The sequence below is a fragment of the Centroberyx gerrardi genome, chromosome 11, assembly GCF_048128805.1.
Source record: "Centroberyx gerrardi isolate f3 chromosome 11, fCenGer3.hap1.cur.20231027, whole genome shotgun sequence".
NCBI lineage: Eukaryota > Metazoa > Chordata > Actinopteri > Beryciformes > Berycidae > Centroberyx > Centroberyx gerrardi.
The window spans coordinates 18,101,489-18,120,723 of NC_136007.1; the positions used below are offsets into that span (position 1 = coordinate 18,101,489).

General features: G+C 38.6%; 1 protein-coding gene across 1 annotated transcript; it reads left to right on the forward strand.

Moving 5' to 3' along the window:
- The first annotated feature begins 3,509 nt into the window (after nt 1-3,509).
- cldn7b (claudin 7b) lies at nt 3,510-7,837 on the forward strand. The gene is made up of 4 exons (XM_071915236.2): nt 3,510-4,000; nt 6,523-6,687; nt 6,778-6,862; nt 7,458-7,837. The coding sequence occupies exons 1-4, from the start codon at nt 3,778-3,780 to the stop codon at nt 7,609-7,611; spliced, it is 627 nt and encodes a 208-aa protein (XP_071771337.1). The 5' UTR covers nt 3,510-3,777; the 3' UTR covers nt 7,612-7,837.
- Nucleotides 7,838-19,235: the final 11,398 nt, after the last annotated feature.

The window sequence follows — 19,235 nt, forward strand, 5'->3', positions numbered from 1 at the left end:
TCTCAATAGCCTGCAGCAGAAATGAGTGAGTCTCTTTCTATTGCATATGCTGCTCCTTGCCTATGAGTTCTTGTCCATAGTTGAGATGTGATGCTTGCTGGGTTACATGCCGGTCAATTTGATGTATTGTTTCAACAGATGAGTTTGTGTCAGCTTACCTGTGTCTCAGAGCCAGCTAGCCACTACTGCTGCAGTATGTTGCTTTTCCTGCTTTCACAACGAATATCCTGCGTGGTACAAAGAATTCAACAGATTCTTCACGAGGAATGGCAGATGCACCTGTGGTAAAGGTATCCTGTAAAGTGAGGATATAACAGGCAGACACACAAATGTGTTATATATAAAAATCTCAAGGCCAACAAATTGATGTGTGAAAAACAATACTTCTGTACACCCTACTATTAATCCTGTGAAATAAGGCCAAGTTTCCAATTTCAAAAGGAATTTGCTTATACACGTTCAAAATTTGCATGTCATGTAAATCAAGACTTTTCTACGCAGGGTAATATCACTGATATTTAAGATATAACACTTAAGAACACGAGGCATTTGGCACATATAAACATAAGATGAGAGATGATGAGATGACACACTCCTTTAATGTTGGATTTTTAAGATATTTGCCTTTTTATGACATCAATATAATTGTGTTAGACCAAGACTTGTGTAGCCAACCATATTGTGGCATGTCTTCAGCTTAGGCACCCCCTAACAATAAGGGATATGGCTGAATTTGAGGAAGATTTAACCACAAACATATTTGACATCTCTATTGTTACTCATATTGAATATGGAACTTCATTTCCCACACAACTTCCATGTTGAAACAACTTCCCATTTTGGAGAAGCTAACTATTCAAACAGCAATCTTTCTCTTTTCCTGATCAGGAAACCAATTACACGAACAACTTGGTTTTGTATAATAATGATCACAGTCTAATAAATCACAACATTTAAAGTGGTCTCACTTGGCAATTTTGAATCTATTTTGTCTCTTACATACCTGTAGTACTTAAACCTGCAGACAATATTGACTCCAGAGTCAGCTGTCGGTTGAAACGCCGAACTCCTGTTGCTAGGCCTCCTGCTGCTAACAATGAGTCCAAATGGGGTTTGTCAAAATATCTCATAAAAAGCCAGTCTGTGAAAACGATATGGCGACCAACCGATTGATACGCACAGCAGTTTGTGCTGTGGCAGAAAAATATAGTTCTGTGATTTCCTGATTAGTGAAAGTGTGCGTAATGGAGGAACTGTGTCATGAAATCAGAGCTAATTTTAATTGATGTACTTCACAACTTTTCTGTTTACTCTCAACTCCCAAGTGGAGCCTACAAATCATTTTTTGGAAGATGTTTTGACAAACCCTGTTTGGACTCATTGTTAGCAGCAGGAGGCCTAGCAACAGAGCGACAGCTGACTCAGGAGTGAATATTGTCTGCAGGTCCAAGTACTACAGGTGTGTAAGAGACAAATGGTCCAAAATTGCCAAACTTATCCTTTAATGTGATGTATTGTACTGGGACAGGACATAATGTGGAGAGAGATCATGTGTAAACCAATGGGATTTCGGTTAGGGAAAGAAAGGCAGTTTTATTTGATGGGAAGGGTGGCGGGACGGGATTGTTCAGAAATCTGCAATGGTTTTATTGGTTGGAATTTTATACGCCTCCTGATTCACAATGAAGTCACCCCTAAAGATTTTAGTAGCCTAATGAGATTTTGATAATAAAAAACACAAGAAAATAATTTTAATTAAAAAAAAAAATTCAAATAGGTGTATGGTATGATGTTTTGAATGAGCTAAAAAGGCTCATAAAGGGAATGGCATGCTACAGCTACACAGTAGTTCTTAGCTATATTTTGGGTATCCATATTCCCAATTCTGTCCCCTTGTTTATACCCATGGCATTTGTGCAAAAAGTTGCATAATCACTCATCCTTCATTTGTCACTGATGTGGAGCAGATAGGCTCTTATGCAATAGGCCTACCCTTTGCTTAAATGACATTCATGCGCTCGGTGTCTATGTAAATTCTACTTCTGCTTTACCTGCTTATTAAAACCAGCCCATCTTGAAATCTGTGTGCAACAAATGTATAGTAAAATACTTTCAGAACTAGGGCAATCGCATGACTTCTCCGTTTTATGGGAAGCTGAAGTCAACATCATATGTAGGCTATAATTCTCATAGACTCCAATTCTAAACTATAGTGCTAGGAGTTTTGAAAAGTTCCTTGTTGTTTTGAATCTTATTATGTTTTCTGCCTATTCCAAGCCTCTCAATGTAACTACTTTGAGTATCTGCTTTAGTAGGCCTAATGCTAATATGGTTAATGAATGAGCCTTCAGATTCACTTCCCTATGTCAAATAATATAACATCTGAAAAGGTTCACCATGTTTCTTAGCTTTACTACTTTACTACTTAGCTTCATCAATTTAAACTTCAAAATTGTCAAACAGAAGGAAAGACATAAAATTCAGATTTTATTCCTTCTCCAGTTAATGTTATAAACCATCACATTTAGGATGAATAATATAAACAATCAAATAATTGAATTATATAATTATATATATATATATATATACTATATACAATATATATAGGCTATATATATATAACGAATAATACATCATGAAATGTTTGGTTATATGTGCATATCCTTTCAAGCATGTATTTAAAATATTTTGACATAATATTCTGTGGCACTGATTGAAACAATATGCTAAATGTCAAATCGACATGTAGGTCTGATCAATATACTCTACTGGCACAGAATACTAACCCAACTGTCTGAAGCATGGGCTTAATGAAAATGTTGTCTCATGCTTTTGTTACTGCTTAATGTGCCAAATGTTGATTTGCATGGGGGGCAAGGGGTCACAGTGTTTACTGTGATCATTGTATTATATGTTGATATATTAATATTTCTGGTGTCTGTTCAGGCTGCAAATATATGTATTTATTTTTTGTTATCCTTAATACCAAAAAAAAGTCCCCTATAAGGACTTATAGTGTATCTGAGGTAGTAAGTTTATAGTGACTTTATCCTACTATGGTATTTTTTATTTTATTTTTATTTTTTTATCTCTTACAGTATTGCTATGATTTTTTGTGATGTAACCTGATTTTATGACATATAGGTTTATCCAGCTTTACTGTTATATTTGTATAGTAGACCTATCCTTCTAAAATGTATTTGTAGCCTATTGCAATAGGCTACTCGTTTTTTGTAAGGATATAGCGTTTTATGTTGTGCATTGTGTCTCAAATGTGAAATCTGGGCTAAATAAAGTAGGCTATCTATCTATCTATCTATCTATCTATCTATCTATCTATCTATCTATCAGTGTAGAAATCTAGGACTGTTTCGGGGAAAAACTTGCATCATGAAACTTCAGGACTCTCATGGTGCGGCTGATGAGTCGAAACTGCGTGCGCGTCCCCGCCCACCTGTAGCCTAACAGAAACCGCCTAAAAAAGCTCGTTCCCGCTGATCCCTCCCCATTCAAGGTGCGGCCAAGGAACAGGTGCGTGAAGAATTACCTCTGAGAGACCTTAGAAACTGAAATATCACCCTTGGCTGTTAAATTATTTTCAGAACGCGAAGGAATACTCATTTCTAAGTAAATAACAAGAGAACAGCTTCGTTTGGAAGCAACAAAAAAAAGTCTTCCCCCAAACCGTCAGATTTTGAGTGAAGGATTTCTACTTTCCCAGCAGGTGGACATCGCCTTTGTTGATTTTGCGGCAGTCACATCGTTAAAGGACTTGAAATGGCCAACTCGGGTTTGCAGATTTTGGGGTTTGCCCTGTCGCTGATTGGATTGATTGGATTGATAATTGGCACCATCATGCCCCAGTGGAAGATGTCTGCTTATGTTGGGGACAACATCATCACAGCGGTGGCCATGTACCAAGGACTCTGGATGTCGTGTGCATTCCAGAGCACAGGCCAGATCCAATGCAAAGTCTACGATTCAATCCTGCAGCTTGACAGTAAGTAGCCCATTGGATCAGTACATGTAGCCGGAGACCTTGTCCAAAGGAACAAAAGGCCATTGCTAAAATAACGAAACTTCAATACAGGATATCTACAGGTTATTTAATAAGGCTTAAATGTTTTAAAATGAATTATCTAAATTCAAAGCCTTGAAGTGTCTTACATACGGCGGTTAAATGCTTAATTTGAGTCCCAGAGCAACTGTTTCAGAGGCCTTCTGTTGCTTTTTCTCAGTGTAGTAAGTAGCCTACTTAAATGTGAAATATTCAGTCTGCCGTATAGCCTACTGCTAGGCCTACTGTGTGTTTTTTTACTCTTTAGGTTTGTATTTGCGGTGAAACTGGTCTTAAACTTTATTTGAACTGGCGCTGAAAAAGTCTCAAAGTCTTAAATGTAACGTGAGGAAACTTGCAGTTGCTCTGTAACAGGAAATTATGTAACTAACCTGCACCTGTTGTCACGGAGCTTGGAGTCCGTCATTTGGTTGATTTCTACTCAACTGTTTATTCTTTTTTTCTTCTCTTTACAATTTAATGGATTTTCTAAACAGTCTCTCTGCCATATTTTGATTTTGAATTAAGCCATAGCATTTCCTACCCATGCAGAGCCTAAAGGCCTAGCTTCTTAACAGACTCCTGTATCCTGGGCCTAACTTGCTGTCCTGTCACATATTAACTCCCTTTTAGTCACTCCAAATGTACGTTTTTCCCTTTTTTAAACTGCTATCATGAGGCCTCACCTGCAGTGTATTAGGTAAATGTCAGTAGGCTGCATGGCTGACCGGATGGCAGACTGCCAGTGTTCATTGTTATAAAGTCAGTCACTGAAAACTCCAAATTCTTTTCTCTTGATGGGGGAGGATGACTGCATTGCCTTTACCCCTAGGAAATGATTATCCTGTGGCTACTCCTCCTGCATGTGTGGAAAAACCCTTGCTGCATAGTCTAGGTGTTTTGGATAGATAGTGATAGGCTAAACAACACCTTTATCACCCTCTGTTTAGCCAACATTTCTAAATACTGGGCCAGCAAGCAGTCGAGTTGTCTTGCATCAAATTAACATTAAATGCTCCTTGCTAAGCTGTAGTATTTGGACTGAGAAATGTGAGGAGAATTTATGTAAAATGCAACATTTTGTTTCATTTTCTATATAGCAGCACCCACAGAATGAATAGATCCACCACTTTACAGGCTAGGCCTCATTTCCTGGTTACCTTATGTGGCAGAGAGGTGGTTCAAGGCAGCTAGTCTATGGAAGGTGAATTGGAATGCATTGATTGTTTCACCAGTAATCACTAAACAATTAGGCTATTGATAAAATTAAAGGACCGCTGATGCTAAATAAGTTGGAGCATTTATCACGTTTCCTTTAAAATCAGAATTTAGTACTTTTGATTTAAGGTGATTTGACCAATCATGCAAAATACTGTAGTTGCCCCCATATGACTTCCATTCATTCATTAGTGGCGGCTAATTTGGCTGATGTTTGTAGACGATGTCTCCTTTCAACACATTATCTAAGATGCACTTGTAGCTGTGTATGTAACCTCTTGACTCTTGTGAGCTAAGAGTTCATGATCCAACTACTTCCTCCAGACTGTTTGTGACTGTGTTTTAGTGGCTGTAAACCGCTTTCTGTTTGACTTATCAAAACATTTGATAAGGTGTCTGTAAAACAATATACCTTATCACCTCTTTAAACATGAACACAAGCCAACTTTGATAAACATGGTGCGATTAAAGCCGTGGTCAGATATGGAGCAAATGAATAAATAATGGCTCGATATTTAATAGACAGTTGAAAATCAACCAGCGGTAACAAAACTGGGATAAGTAGGATTTTTTTTTTTTTTTTGCAACTTGATTTTGTTTATATTCTGGTGCTATGACGCCATATCGGATAACATTACCCACCTTCGGCACCAGCTGATTCGATACACAGAAGGCCTGTGTCCTTTTGAATGTTAGTTTCAACCTAAGAAATATCCACCTGCTGAAAGGCTGTGAGTAGCTGAAATGGGGAGTGTCGTCCTCACAATGAAACCTGAAACCTGGTTAGACCTGTTCCTACTGACTTAACACACACACAGAGACACACACACACACACACACTCACCCACTCCCCCGAGTTTCTCAGGTCTTCCGGTTAGAGCTAGTTTCTGTGGTGTGTTGTGAAAGGGAGTGGCAATGAGACACAGGAGACAGGAGTCATACTGTGTTTTACATGAACAATGTTTGTTTACACTCCGCTTTTTTTCAAATGTTGGTATCAAAGCACAAAAAATAGAACTCAACCAGAAATGAGCTGGGGCTTTTTATGAACCTGTGTTAAGAAAAATTACCTCAGAAATCGAATGCATTTCAAACGATAACAAGTAAAGGGATTTGTTTGTTTTCTTTACCCAGGAAAAGTCTGTTAAGTCACGCCCTTGATCCTATTTGTTGACTGTGAATAAGTGTTTGATTTTTATTTTGTCATAATAACTGATGGATTAACCCTATCCTGCCCACTCATCCAGGTGCCCTCCAGGCAACCCGCGCCCTCATGATTGTAGGTATCATCGTAACAGCGGCTGGACTGGGCGTCGCCTGCATGGGAATGAAGTGCACCAACTGTGGAGGAGATGACAAAACGCGCAAGTCTCGTATCGCCATGGCCGGTGGTGTTATCCTTCTGATTGGAGGTAAGATGCCATGTAATCTTGAATTTATTTGTGGTGTTCTCCCTGGATTCTTACAATCTTAGTTATAATTCTTCACTCGTCTTCCCACAGCCTTGTGTGCCATAATTGCCTGCTCTTGGTTTGCTCACAACATCATTCAAGCGTTCTACAACCCTTTCACCCCCGTCAATACCAAGTAAGTACAAGACAATTAGAAGTTAACCTACTCCTCCTCCCAATTCTTCATCTAAGCATTTGCATGACATGTTTTTCTATCAACTTTTCCATGTGTTGATTTATGTTTTGAATCACTAGGGATTGGATGATATGCTTATCTCACGATACGATTCGATACACAATATGGTGTTCATGAATCGATACAACCACGATACGATGTAATAAATAACAGTTCAATGACAACAAAGTCTGACTGCAGAATTATGTTTATTTCTGAGCAACAAATCTTTCTACCAATGGCATTGGCTTGCTATAATATAAACAACAATTTAAATTCATGGCAAAGTTCAAATATAATTTCGATGGAGAGCTTGTGAAGCTGTGATGGACTAGCCTTCTCACTTGTGACTACTACAGCAGAATATAATGTAGCTAATATTGCGATTAATTTTTCTGCCCCATGATGCATATTGTCATATTTTTGTATTGTGATACATTGAATTTCGATATATCGTCCCATCCCTATGAATTACACAATACAGTTGGATCTCTGTTGACCTTGGTTTGCCCTTGACCTGCCCTTGACTTATACTGTTTAACCCCTCTTTCTGAAGGTATGAGTTTGGGTCTGCCATCTTCATTGCCTGGGCTGGAGCATTCCTGGATGTAGTGGGCGGTGGCATGCTAGCAGCATCCTGCCCCAGGAGCAAATCTACGCCCAAGTACCCCATCTCCAGACCCCCCAGCAGCACCAAGGAATACGTTTGAGCAGGATGGGACCCGGCGCCTAGAGCCTGAAGGAATGCTTTCACATTTATACTAGTCAAATTCAAAATAACATATGGTTCTTGGAAAGTTTATTCTAGCAGGTCTGCAATACCTGTTTTTTGTTTTTTTTACTTCATGTTATTAATTTTTCATCAAGGGGCTACCCTGTGTTGTTAATATTTTAAGAATATTATTTTAACATAAAAGCATTAAACTTTTAAATGGCTCCATGTTTACCTCTATCTAAGGAAGAGCGGATTGGACATGTCCTGTCCGAGTTGTGTGCAGTGCCCGATGATTTGTACTGTTTTAGTATGCTGATTTTCCACTTAGTTGAGTTGACACCCATAACACACAATTCAATTCAGTTGAATGACCACACAGCCAGGCGGATGGTTGAATTTGTGGGTACAGTGGGTAGCAGCTCAGTTCCAACATTGAACAACAACATAAGACCAGCAGCATAGAGTAAACACCAAACATGTTGTACACGCCACAATAATAAATACATGACATCACATGTACATGTCAACATTATAGTGGGAAACATACTATACTAGACAAACATTATTATAAATTAACATGAAACTACCTGCAGTACCATTCTGCTTAGTATGTAGTAGATTTGCTACAGTGTACAGTACAACGCAAAAGTGTACAGTATGGTCAGTATACTGTTAGGATTCTATATGCACTAAATAGAAATCACATGGCGATGGACCGCTCTCACACCTATCCATGCATAGGCCAGCTGCATAATGCAGAGTTAATCATCTGGCACCTGCGAAGCAATTTTGTACCATTATTTCCATGTATTTGTGCCTTATTTTCTATTAACAAGACAATTCACCCCTCAGATGAGAGTACCACAGTGTAGAATGTTTTGTTTTAATGAAGTGCCTGAGCCAGATGGTAACTCTCCAGTGTGCATAACAAGATATTCTAATTAAATACTGTCCTATAACTTAGACTGCCAAAGTTTTTGCTGTCTAATACACAGCATGACAGGTGTGGTGAAACACTTGTTACCTAGTGCTCTCTAATATTTACCGTGTGCCTGAATGGGCTTGGCTTTCCTTTATGCTCCTGAGTTGTTTCTGTTGCCACACTAAGCAAAATTTTTTTTTTTTAAAACATGTTTTTTTGTGATTTGTGCATTTTGTGATGTACATAAAATAAAATCAGAAAATGCATTAATTGTTTCTGGCCCGTCAAAATGCTTAACACTGCAAAATGGAGGACACACCTATAGTCAAAAAAGGAAGTACCAGTATCAATAATTTACTATGATTTGTGATAACTGGCCATTTTCCGTCACCATTCAAGGCGTTCTTGTCATGCTTACAAACTATTTCAATAAGGGAGCATTCATATCTTGCTGATTGGGGCATTGAATAACGTACATGAGAATTTCCTTAAATTTCTCTCAAATTTGTCCTTGCTAAATGTGTGAAAGAAAACCTATGAAACATGCTTACAGCTTGGCATACGTTCCCATAACAACAGTGGCACTGGAGGTTAGCTGTAATGATTCAGGCATTTACCTGTAATCATGGGAAACTCAATTTAGAAGTACATATAGTAGTTAAAAGACTTAATGGACAGAAACCTTTTATAGACTCAGGTTAACAGATTTGCTGAAGGCAACAAAGACTTGATCTTAGGGGATGGTTTTTATACTACACATCTCATCATGTTGTGAGGCAGGAGTCCATATTGTCAGACATCATCAGGGCCATGTCATTATTTGGCTGGAGGCCATCTTGCTTTGGCTGGATGGGCACAGGGTGCTAGAGTAACTATGGCAGGTTAATGACATGGAAGATGACATGTTCCTTTGGCTTTACTGCCATCTTGTGGTGGATGTAGGTAATAATACTTTTTTGTTGGGGAAGTATACAGTATATAAGTGTATGTACAGTATGTATGTATATTATACATTGTAAAGTTTTTTGTTAAGTGTCAATAAAAAACAATATTGTGGATGCTGGCTCTGATCTGCTTCTTTGGGTATACATTTCATGTGTAGGAGATGTGTCGGTACCAGCAATATTAACTTTATTGTAACGTCACTCATTTGGCTCGCATTTTCACTGCTGCTGCTCCCCTCCCCTCCCTCACTAGCCCTCATCTACCAGAAAGTTGGTTGGAGGAGACAAAGACAGGAAAGGAAAGGAAAGGTAGAGATGATAAGAGAGGGATGAGAGCAGGGGAAATTGGTACAGCTTTTCATTTAGTCATAGACTAAACATCATTTGATGACCTCATGGGAATATGTCCTCTAAAATGAGGTTTGGTAGCACATTATTACACAGTACAGCAAATATCAGGTATGTACCAGGTAAGTAGGCAATAATTATCAGTAATAAAAATAGGTCACCTATGGTAAATACACATAAAATGTATGTACCAGATAAGTATACAGTAATTATCAGTAATAACGAGTAGTTATATGATGATAAATGTACTGAAATAGAGTATGTCCCAAGTAAGTACATAGTAATTATTACTAAAAGTAGCAACCTGGTGACAAATATAATGAAACAACATTAAAAGAGAAAGTATGTACCTCGTACTTATACAGTAATTCTCAGTAATAAGAAGTAGTTGCCTGGTTATAAATAGAATGAAATGATAGAGCTAATACATAGTAAATATAGAGCATGAACAAGGTACAGTAGACATGTAGTAATTATTAGTGATATCAGATAGTTAGTTACCTGAAAGTAGGTATAATAAAATAACATAAAAGTTAACATTGTCAGTAGGCTATTAATTACTGGGTAGCTGTTGTAAGTATTAGCAATATCAGCTCCTCTGCAGTAAATATGAAGTGAGGTTTTGATAGGTCAGATAAGTGAGAACAGGATGAAGTTTATAGAGTGCTTTGATGTTTACCCTTCTGGCATACAAATCTGGAGATGTGGCTCAGAGGGCAGCAGCCACAGTCATGATAGGCTGCTCCAACTGGATCAAACTACTAGGAATCAGTAGTTAAAAGGATGGAAGTTCAGTGGCTGAAATGGAAATATATGCAACCCAAATACACAGAAAACAACAATTAAGCTAATCAAACAGTCCAATGCCGATCATGTATCACATATGGATCAGAATGCACACTAAACAAAATATAAATGTATATCACAAAATTCAAAATACAACTGTGTGACAGTTGCACCTTAGTTAGGTACCTCCTCTCCCTATACATCCATATGCACATGTACACAGTGGGACTGGCCAAGGTGTGACATTATTAACTGCATAGTCTCAGGTTGCCATATCACCAAGTCTCCCGAGTGCTCCAACCAGCCTGGTGCAACTGTGTAATGCAAAGTGCATCTGCATGTCATGCTCCCTGAAAACCAGATGAGGGCGGTGCCAGACAATATACAGAAATGGATAGCAGGTAATTCAGTGAGGGAAAAATGCAATTTAAAGGTGCAACATGTTACATTTTTAAACATCAATAAATCATTGTCAAATTAATTGCAATACTTAGGTATGATGAATTAGTGATTGTTAGTGATTGTGTTTCACAAAAATAATACAATTTCCCATAAACCCAGTTGTTTCTTGTCACAGATGTTATATTCTCCCCTCCCTGGCGTCACTTTGCATGTGTTTGTGTTCTTTTTTACTTTAAGGCCGGTAGAGGCTGCCAGTGTTCTTGGTGATCATCTCATTTGTTCATGGTAATGTCTCAAAATGAATGTGGTAATGATTTATTGATGTTGAAATGCTCCATATAGCACCTTAAACCTCTCAAACATTCTGAACCTGACAGCCTGCTCAGTGACACAGACATTTGCAAAGGTATAGCTACACCTACTCAGTGCAGAGCCGCCTCCTGCAGATTTTGAAATATGCAGGTATTCACTGGCAAAAGAGGCCTTACTGTAAAAAAAAGACAATAAAAAAAAAGGGGCATAGAAATTTTAGGAAATTTGGGACCCACATCTGAGAACAAGACAAAACTCAGAGAAATTAGCTCAGGGACTGCATTAAAACTTTTCGGTTTTAGAAATTTTCAGCTTTTGACTCAAAAATGAAGAAATCTGTGCATCTATACATCTGTACATCAAGCTTTCTTTATGAATAATACTTAAAAATTTAGGCAACCAATTGACAAAAATTACAATTAAAATTTTATCAGAATGTGACCATATACCAAGATAAATCAAGAAAGAAAATGGAAAATATAGTTTGTCCATTTTATTTTCGGATGGCAATATACAGAAAATATATGACAGCATATCTCCTTAGAGCTCAACGATATTGTGTGCAAAGACTGTTTTATTGCAGTTGTTGTGGTCTCATGTTTGTTCAGCAGTAAAATGTGATGAGTGGCAGTTACAGTTTTGGCTATATAATGTCTATAATTTTCTTCCTAATTAGTTCCTGGATGCTTTTCGAGTGAAGAGTGAGCGACAGCAAAGAGATAACCCAGAATGAAACCTAATGTTTTGTTTTAAGTCAAGAAACAAGGTAACTTTTTCCACACATCCAATACCATACTGCCCCCTAAACTCACCAAAAAACTACATTGTGGGCAAAAATGCTATCTCTCCTACCTACAAATATTGCTCAAAGAGTCAATTTATTAATCTTCTTGACTATAAGTTGATCGGTTATCTTTTGGTAACGCTTTATTTTCCAGCCCGCCAATTACAGTGTAACTAGTTTGTAATTATGGGGTACTAATAAAATAACAATACTGTAATTACAGGGTAACAAAACAAGAAGTCCAGGAATTAAGGGGTAACAAGTTTGTAATAAGGTAGTTATGGTGTAATTGTTTTCGTAATTACTGCATACTTAAAAAATAATTACAGGGTACAATAACATAATTAGGGGGGACTAAACAAATCGTATCGGTGTTTAAATGTTAATGCACTGGAAAAAGGCCATTGTAAAGTGCTACCCATGTTTCTATTAACTACATGGGTTGATGCACAGGTTGTGAAAAAGAAATTCTACACCTGAAAAGCTGAATTGAAGATGAATAACTTTTATTTTTATTTTCCTAAAATATCCCCTCAGATATGATAGTAGGTAGTAGTAATAGATAATAGTAATAGTAGTAGGTAGTAGTAAGATTAGAGTGAGCTGACTTGTGGCTTTAAAATACAGTATCTTAATACAAATTCCAAATATTCAGTTTTTTGTTTTTTAATCATGTGTAGTTTATAAACCATGGATGAAGCTAGACATCTCTGTCATCAAAGTTTACCGGGCCTGAGCTTCATCTGATGAATCATAATGCAGCTGGACAGAATGCAGCAGAGTTCATAGAATTTAGAATGTCAGTGTCACAAAGGAGCGATTGATCTGAACACACATACAGACTCACAGTTTCATCTCTGATCGCTGTTCACCTGCAAGTTGAGACAGAAAACTCACGTTGCATTCATTTGGAGAAACATCAACAACAATATCTACCTTTTAGAAAGGAAAACATGGAGAGTGATTTCCATGTTGGTAAGCCACATGTATTTAGAATTGCATTATTTAACAGAAAAAGATTAGTACAGAGGAGACAGTCAGGACAGACTAGTCAGGATAGACTAGTTGTTTGTGTTGAAGGATTTACATTTGTGTCCAGTTCTTCCTTAGTTTGATTTACATTGTAAATTCACAGTTAGATTTGTTGTTGAAACAAAACTATGATGAAAGGCATAAGATGAAGCTATGATGAAGCATGTTGACCTTGAATGAAGCTACATCAGGTGGCCTTATGGTTATTTGATTATTAAGATGTTGCCATTGCATTTCTTTCAGCATCCATGCAAATGGTTGCTCAACTCAATGCCCTTAAAGACGATCGCCATGAAAACATCAACTACATGTTTGCGAAAGTCCTGAATAAGGAGCAATACCTTTATGCTGAAGCCTCTAGTTTCTCTGGAGTGACTGCTGAGCTCGACTGTGACCTTTCACCTCAGTCTGCTGTTGGTCTCGGCTCCAAACCTGCTTGTGGATCTGAGAGCCTCAATATATGGGAACCAATAACCAGTGCAGCTTCATCAGCATGTAAACTTCCCTTGGATATAGACAAAGGAGACCTTCCTCCCACAGAGAAAGAGTCTCCTCTCATGACCGAGGACACAGTGTTAGGTAATGCTGGAGCATCCATCCACCCAGCTCAGCATGTTGAGGCTCAGTCCAACCTGCTCCGCCTTGTTGAGGCTCCAGTGACTGATGACTTCAAAATCATTGAGAGATTAAGGCTGCTTCAGCACTCCCCCTTTGGTTTTGATGATGACTACCACCTGGAGGCAGTTGGAAAGAGATACCTCTATGCTCCCCCATGTGACACATCTGGATTTGTGGCTGACTGCTGCTCACCCTGTGGATCCACTCTGGGCTGCCTGGATGAGTGGGAGCCACTGGTCAAATCCCACTTTTACTTGGAGAAGGAGGGATTTGGTGAGGAGCTCCTCTACGCTTCATCACATCTCTCTAGATTTGTAGTTGACTGCTCCCCACAGCATGGGCCGACTCTGGACCAGCTTGACAAATGGGAACCTGTTGTCAGCAGCACTGATTCTCACCTGATGCAGTTCCTCTCAGTCCTCCTGGAGGAGGAGGAACTTGGTGAAAAGCACATGATTGCTTCCTCAACAGTGAGTTCTACATTTATGGCTGCCTGCGCTGCACACCATGCCCCTACTCAAGATCATCTTGATGAATGGGAGCCAATCGTCAGAGCTGATTCTAAACTGATGCTGTTCCTCCAGGACTTGGAGAAGGAGGGCGAACAATGTCCTTTTATCATCAAGAGGGAAATGGTCAACTCTTGTGCACAGACTGAGGCCGCTGCTGAAAGCTCTGTCACCGTCCTGCATCAACCTGAATGTTGTGAGGGAACAAAACTCACTGTCCTCTCTGCTGGACCTGACAATATCTCCACCTCAGAGGAGATTCTCCCCGTCTCTCCTGCTGAATACACCCTGATCCACCTGCTTAAGGAAGGATCAACCAACCTGCATCAGGAGTCCCAGACTCCAGCCATCCAGGTTGAGGTCAAAGCTCCACCAAGCCTTGTGGTTGAAACTGTAAAGGACACCAAGGATCTGTCCTGTCTGACACTGGAAAAGACACTTCCACCTGTCCAACTGGTCAAACCTACAGGACCTCAGAGTTCCAGTGCCAAAGACAGCCTGTTGACAAAACCAAAGAAGAAGAAGCGTGGCTTCTTTTCTTGGCTATCCCGCATATTCCGGAGGAAGAACAAGAAATCTGCTGACAACATGGCTGCAACAGCAGAGACGCCGCTCCAACAGACCTGCCAAACAGAAGGAGATGAGCCAAAGTCCTGCTTGAACACCCTCTCATCTGCAGTCCACTTCTGAACTCCTGTCATCCTCCTATCCACTTTACAGAATTGAACAACTGAATCATTTTATTTGAATACATTTATTTGCACACTACTGTTATAGTGTCTTTGCACATTTCTTCAACACCTTTATTCCTGCAGTTATGGGTAACCTGTAGCCTAAAGCAGTGAAAGTGTAATGGAATTAGCAAACATATGTTGGCCATTAACATTTTCTATACCTGTATTACTAACAATATAATCAATATTTATTCTAAATGTGGCTGTTTTTTCACTGAGAGTCAATTTTGCTTCTAATATACCACTTATTTTCTGTAAAAAAAAACAAACAAACAAATTATTATTACTATGGTAACGCTTTATTTTACAGACCGCCAATTACGGTGTAACTAGTTTGTAATTACAGTACACCTTGTACTTACTCCATAACTACAGGGAACAAGCACCGATGACATTTGTTTTGTCCGCCCGAATTAAGTTATTGCACCCTGTAATTATTTTTTAAGTATGCAGTAATTACAAAAATAGTTACACCATAACTACCTTATAATTACAATTACAAAATTGTTACCCGTTAAGTCCCGGACTTATTGTTTTCTTACCCTGTAACTACAGCATTGTTATTTTATTAGTATACTAGTTACACTGTAATTAGCGGGCTGTAAAATAAAGCGTTACTGAGCTTTTTTGCAAAAAAAAATGGTATTTCTTCAAGATGGGCCATAAAATGTGTTGCCATGTCCTCTACTATTTTGCTTTACAATGTAGGAGACTATTTGCCTCTATTATCTTTCTTTGCAGTCACTCCACTGCTCCTGTGCTTCTGTTTCCTTTCAGTGTTTGCAATCCTTCTCTGTCCTCTGGATTCTCCTCTCTTTTTGCACTGTCTCTCATCTCCCCTCACTTTGTCATGATGTGTCCCGAGGTTATGATTGTTATGATTTATAAGACCCACCAGTGTCTTGCTCTAATTCTCCTCCTCCTCTTTTCTCATTCTCCCTGCCATTCTCTAATCGGTTATTCTTTCTCCCCCTCAGGCCAAATCTTAGAAGTAATAATGAAAATGATTTAACTCCTAAGTGGCCAACCCTTCTGACCCAAGTCTCACACACACACAAACACACCTACACACACACACACACACATGCACACGCACGCATACGCACATGCCAACTATTTTCTTCATATTAGTAGGAATTCAAGGTTTTATAAATCTAGATTCTCCTAATTAGGAACCGTTCATTACACATTTTCACCAATGCAGTTAGTTGTAAGAACATTGTTTGCTTTGGGAAAACCAATAAGCAATATGGTTTAATTGCATTCTTTTACAAATATGTTAATTAAATGAACACATTAACATTTTACTGATGAATTTGAGTACAATTTGTGCTCATCCCCTGAAATTGTGACGTGACACTTCAGCGTGTGTGTGTGTGTGTGTGTTTGTGTTGTCAGAGTCTAGAAGTGCTTCTGTATGTGACAGAAAAAGCAATGTGCTCTCTCTCTCTCTCTCTCTCTCTCCCTCTCTCTCAGGGATGCAGATGGAAGGACTGCTCCCCTCCTGTTCTGTGTTGGAATTTAATATGCAACTTTTTATTGGAAAACAATCGCATGCCTGCGTAAATCCTGACCGCAATATATCTGTTAGCTCCCCTAATCTAATCAGGACAGGGAGGGCTATTTATCACTGTAAATCCAGGGCATTTCAGCCTTCTTTTTATTATTTTAATACATTTCTGGGCTATTAAATCACCAAAATGATGAATTATAACTGTCCACCACCCTTTTACCAGGCTGACAGGAAATGATGCACTACCCTATTTGAGTGGTCATTTTGACTATTAAAGACAAAAAATGAGCAAAAAAGGCCAATATTTTTCAATTCTTATTCTTCTCTCTGCATCCTTGCCTTTCAACACTGTTTTTTAATAATGCTTTCTAAGTGGCCTTTATTGCTACGTTAGTAAAACCAGCACCCAAACTGTTCTTCATTACTTAGACATATACACACTTACACACACATGTATACACACATACAAGTTCTTGAGTGACTGGAGTCCTATGCGAGATGCTTGTGTTTTCCTATGTGTTAACGCTGCACTTGGCAAGGTTTTTGCGTAAAAATACACCCATACCAGCCAAAACCACAAAGTTGGGCTGCAATAGAGAAGAGCATCACATCCCCCCTCACTGAGAGGCCTTAGATTCACCATATTTGCCCAGATTATATTCTGGTCTCAGGTATCTACACTTCTCTGTGATGAATTGAAACTCAAATGCAAAATAGAAACTGTCTCCCAAACAGCAGTGAGTGAGCGTTATGTCCAGAGAAAGTTGGACTCATCTTTCGTCCCTTTGGAATCCATTGATATAAAGCGATCACAGACTGGTAATTAAGCCCATATTCATTTATGGGCTCACACACAGAGAGCAGTTGTCACCAAACTGTAAGAATTGAAAATTATTCTTATTTGTTTGAATTTTGATAACTTGTTGAGCTCATTTTGGGCTAACTCAGTTTAGGATGAGCTGCTCAGCACAAGCCCCTATCATTTTGGTGATAGGTAAGTGGTGTGGCACATTATAAGGGTCCTTTTATTACAGTGGTCAATGTGTGTCTGCCTTTCCAGTGACATTCAGTGGGATTACAGTAATTGAATTACAAAAAAGATAATTGCAATCAATGGTTACATCAAATCATTATACTTTTGACAAAACAAGTGATTACTGAATAACTCAAAACACATTTGAAGAATGCATTTACATTGTGAGATTTTTTCGCCTGATTTTACACTTTGAAATAATAAATTATAATAGATGATGATGAAATTACAGTCTATAAATTGGAATAAATTGTCTACCTGCATAATCTATGGATTTATGAAGTATCTGAAAGTAACCAGATAACCTTATCATGTTGTAGTATTACAAAATGTAAAGCTGATAATCTGCAAAGGATACCATTCTGAAAGTGAGCTTCCCAAACTTGTCTAAACTGCAGCGCTGATGTTGATCAACAGGTGTCAATTATTTTGGAGTAGTCAGTGTGTTCAACCTCTTCTCTTTCTTACTTCCAAGGCAAGATTATAGAGACAGATATTGATGGACCTGAGACAAAAAAGGGCAGAGGGAGAAAGTCTCTTCACCATTGTACCCATTGATGATACTCACACAAAGCATTTTCAACTTGAGTTTAATAATTTGTATTTGTTAACTGTTACAGAAAGCGAACAGGACGTAGTTTTGCAGCAGAGAGGGTGACGGATTTTGAGATAGTGCTTTCTCATTCTTCACTCACTAATTACATTTTCCAGCAGCAGAATTGAGTTCCAGGGAAAGAGCGAAAGGCCACAGGCTTTTCATGTATTGACAGGAAAATGAATGATGAATGGCATTCATTCAATGCGTCCTGGATTTCTGTTTATTTTTCCTCCAGGCATTAATCATGGCAAAAAGAGAGTATGGGGTGAGGGTGGGAAGAGAGAGACTGACACATATGGGATCAGCAGAGTTTATAACACATGACTGTCTGAGCTTATGTCTACCAATATTAACACAAATTTCATAAACAGCCCAAAATGGTAATTAGAAACTGGGGCAAGCTTTGTTTCCTCAAGGTTAGCTCGCCTCATACCTGAGAACTAAGCAAACCTCACATGGTACAAATACATTACTGAGGTCAATTTAACAATCCCACAACAGCTATTTGAATTTTGAGATTAAGTATTTAGCAGGTTCCTAACTTCAGGTGGTTAGATGCTGTCAGTCTGTACATTTACTGAGGTTATTTTGGGGAAACTGTAACTTTGGAGCAGCAACCTGATATTCATGTTATAAAATTGTTTGTTTGTCAGTTTTCAAAAGTGCTGTTTGACTGTCTTTAGAAATCCCTTTGTCCATTTATAGTTCAGCATGAGGCAGAGAAATTACAATCCTTTTTTGACCTTATACAGTGTCAGCTATGCCAATTGAAACTTAAGTTGCGTGCAGATGAAACAAAGTTAATGACTCTTGCCAGTGCTAAGAGGAATTGGTTGGTAAGCAAATCCAAAGCAAACCAAAAGTCCAATACTTACAGCGTTATCTCCGATATATTCCTCTGACACCTGACAATGCTTTGTCCTAAAATCTGCCAACAGTCACACACCTGGTCAAGAGCAAGAGCCTTGTAGGGTGTGCACATGACCAGAGCATTTATTTGAAGGGATTTGAAGGAAAATATAAGACACAATCGGATACAATTTTGGACCCACAGTGCAATCGTTTGACTACAAAACACTTGCTG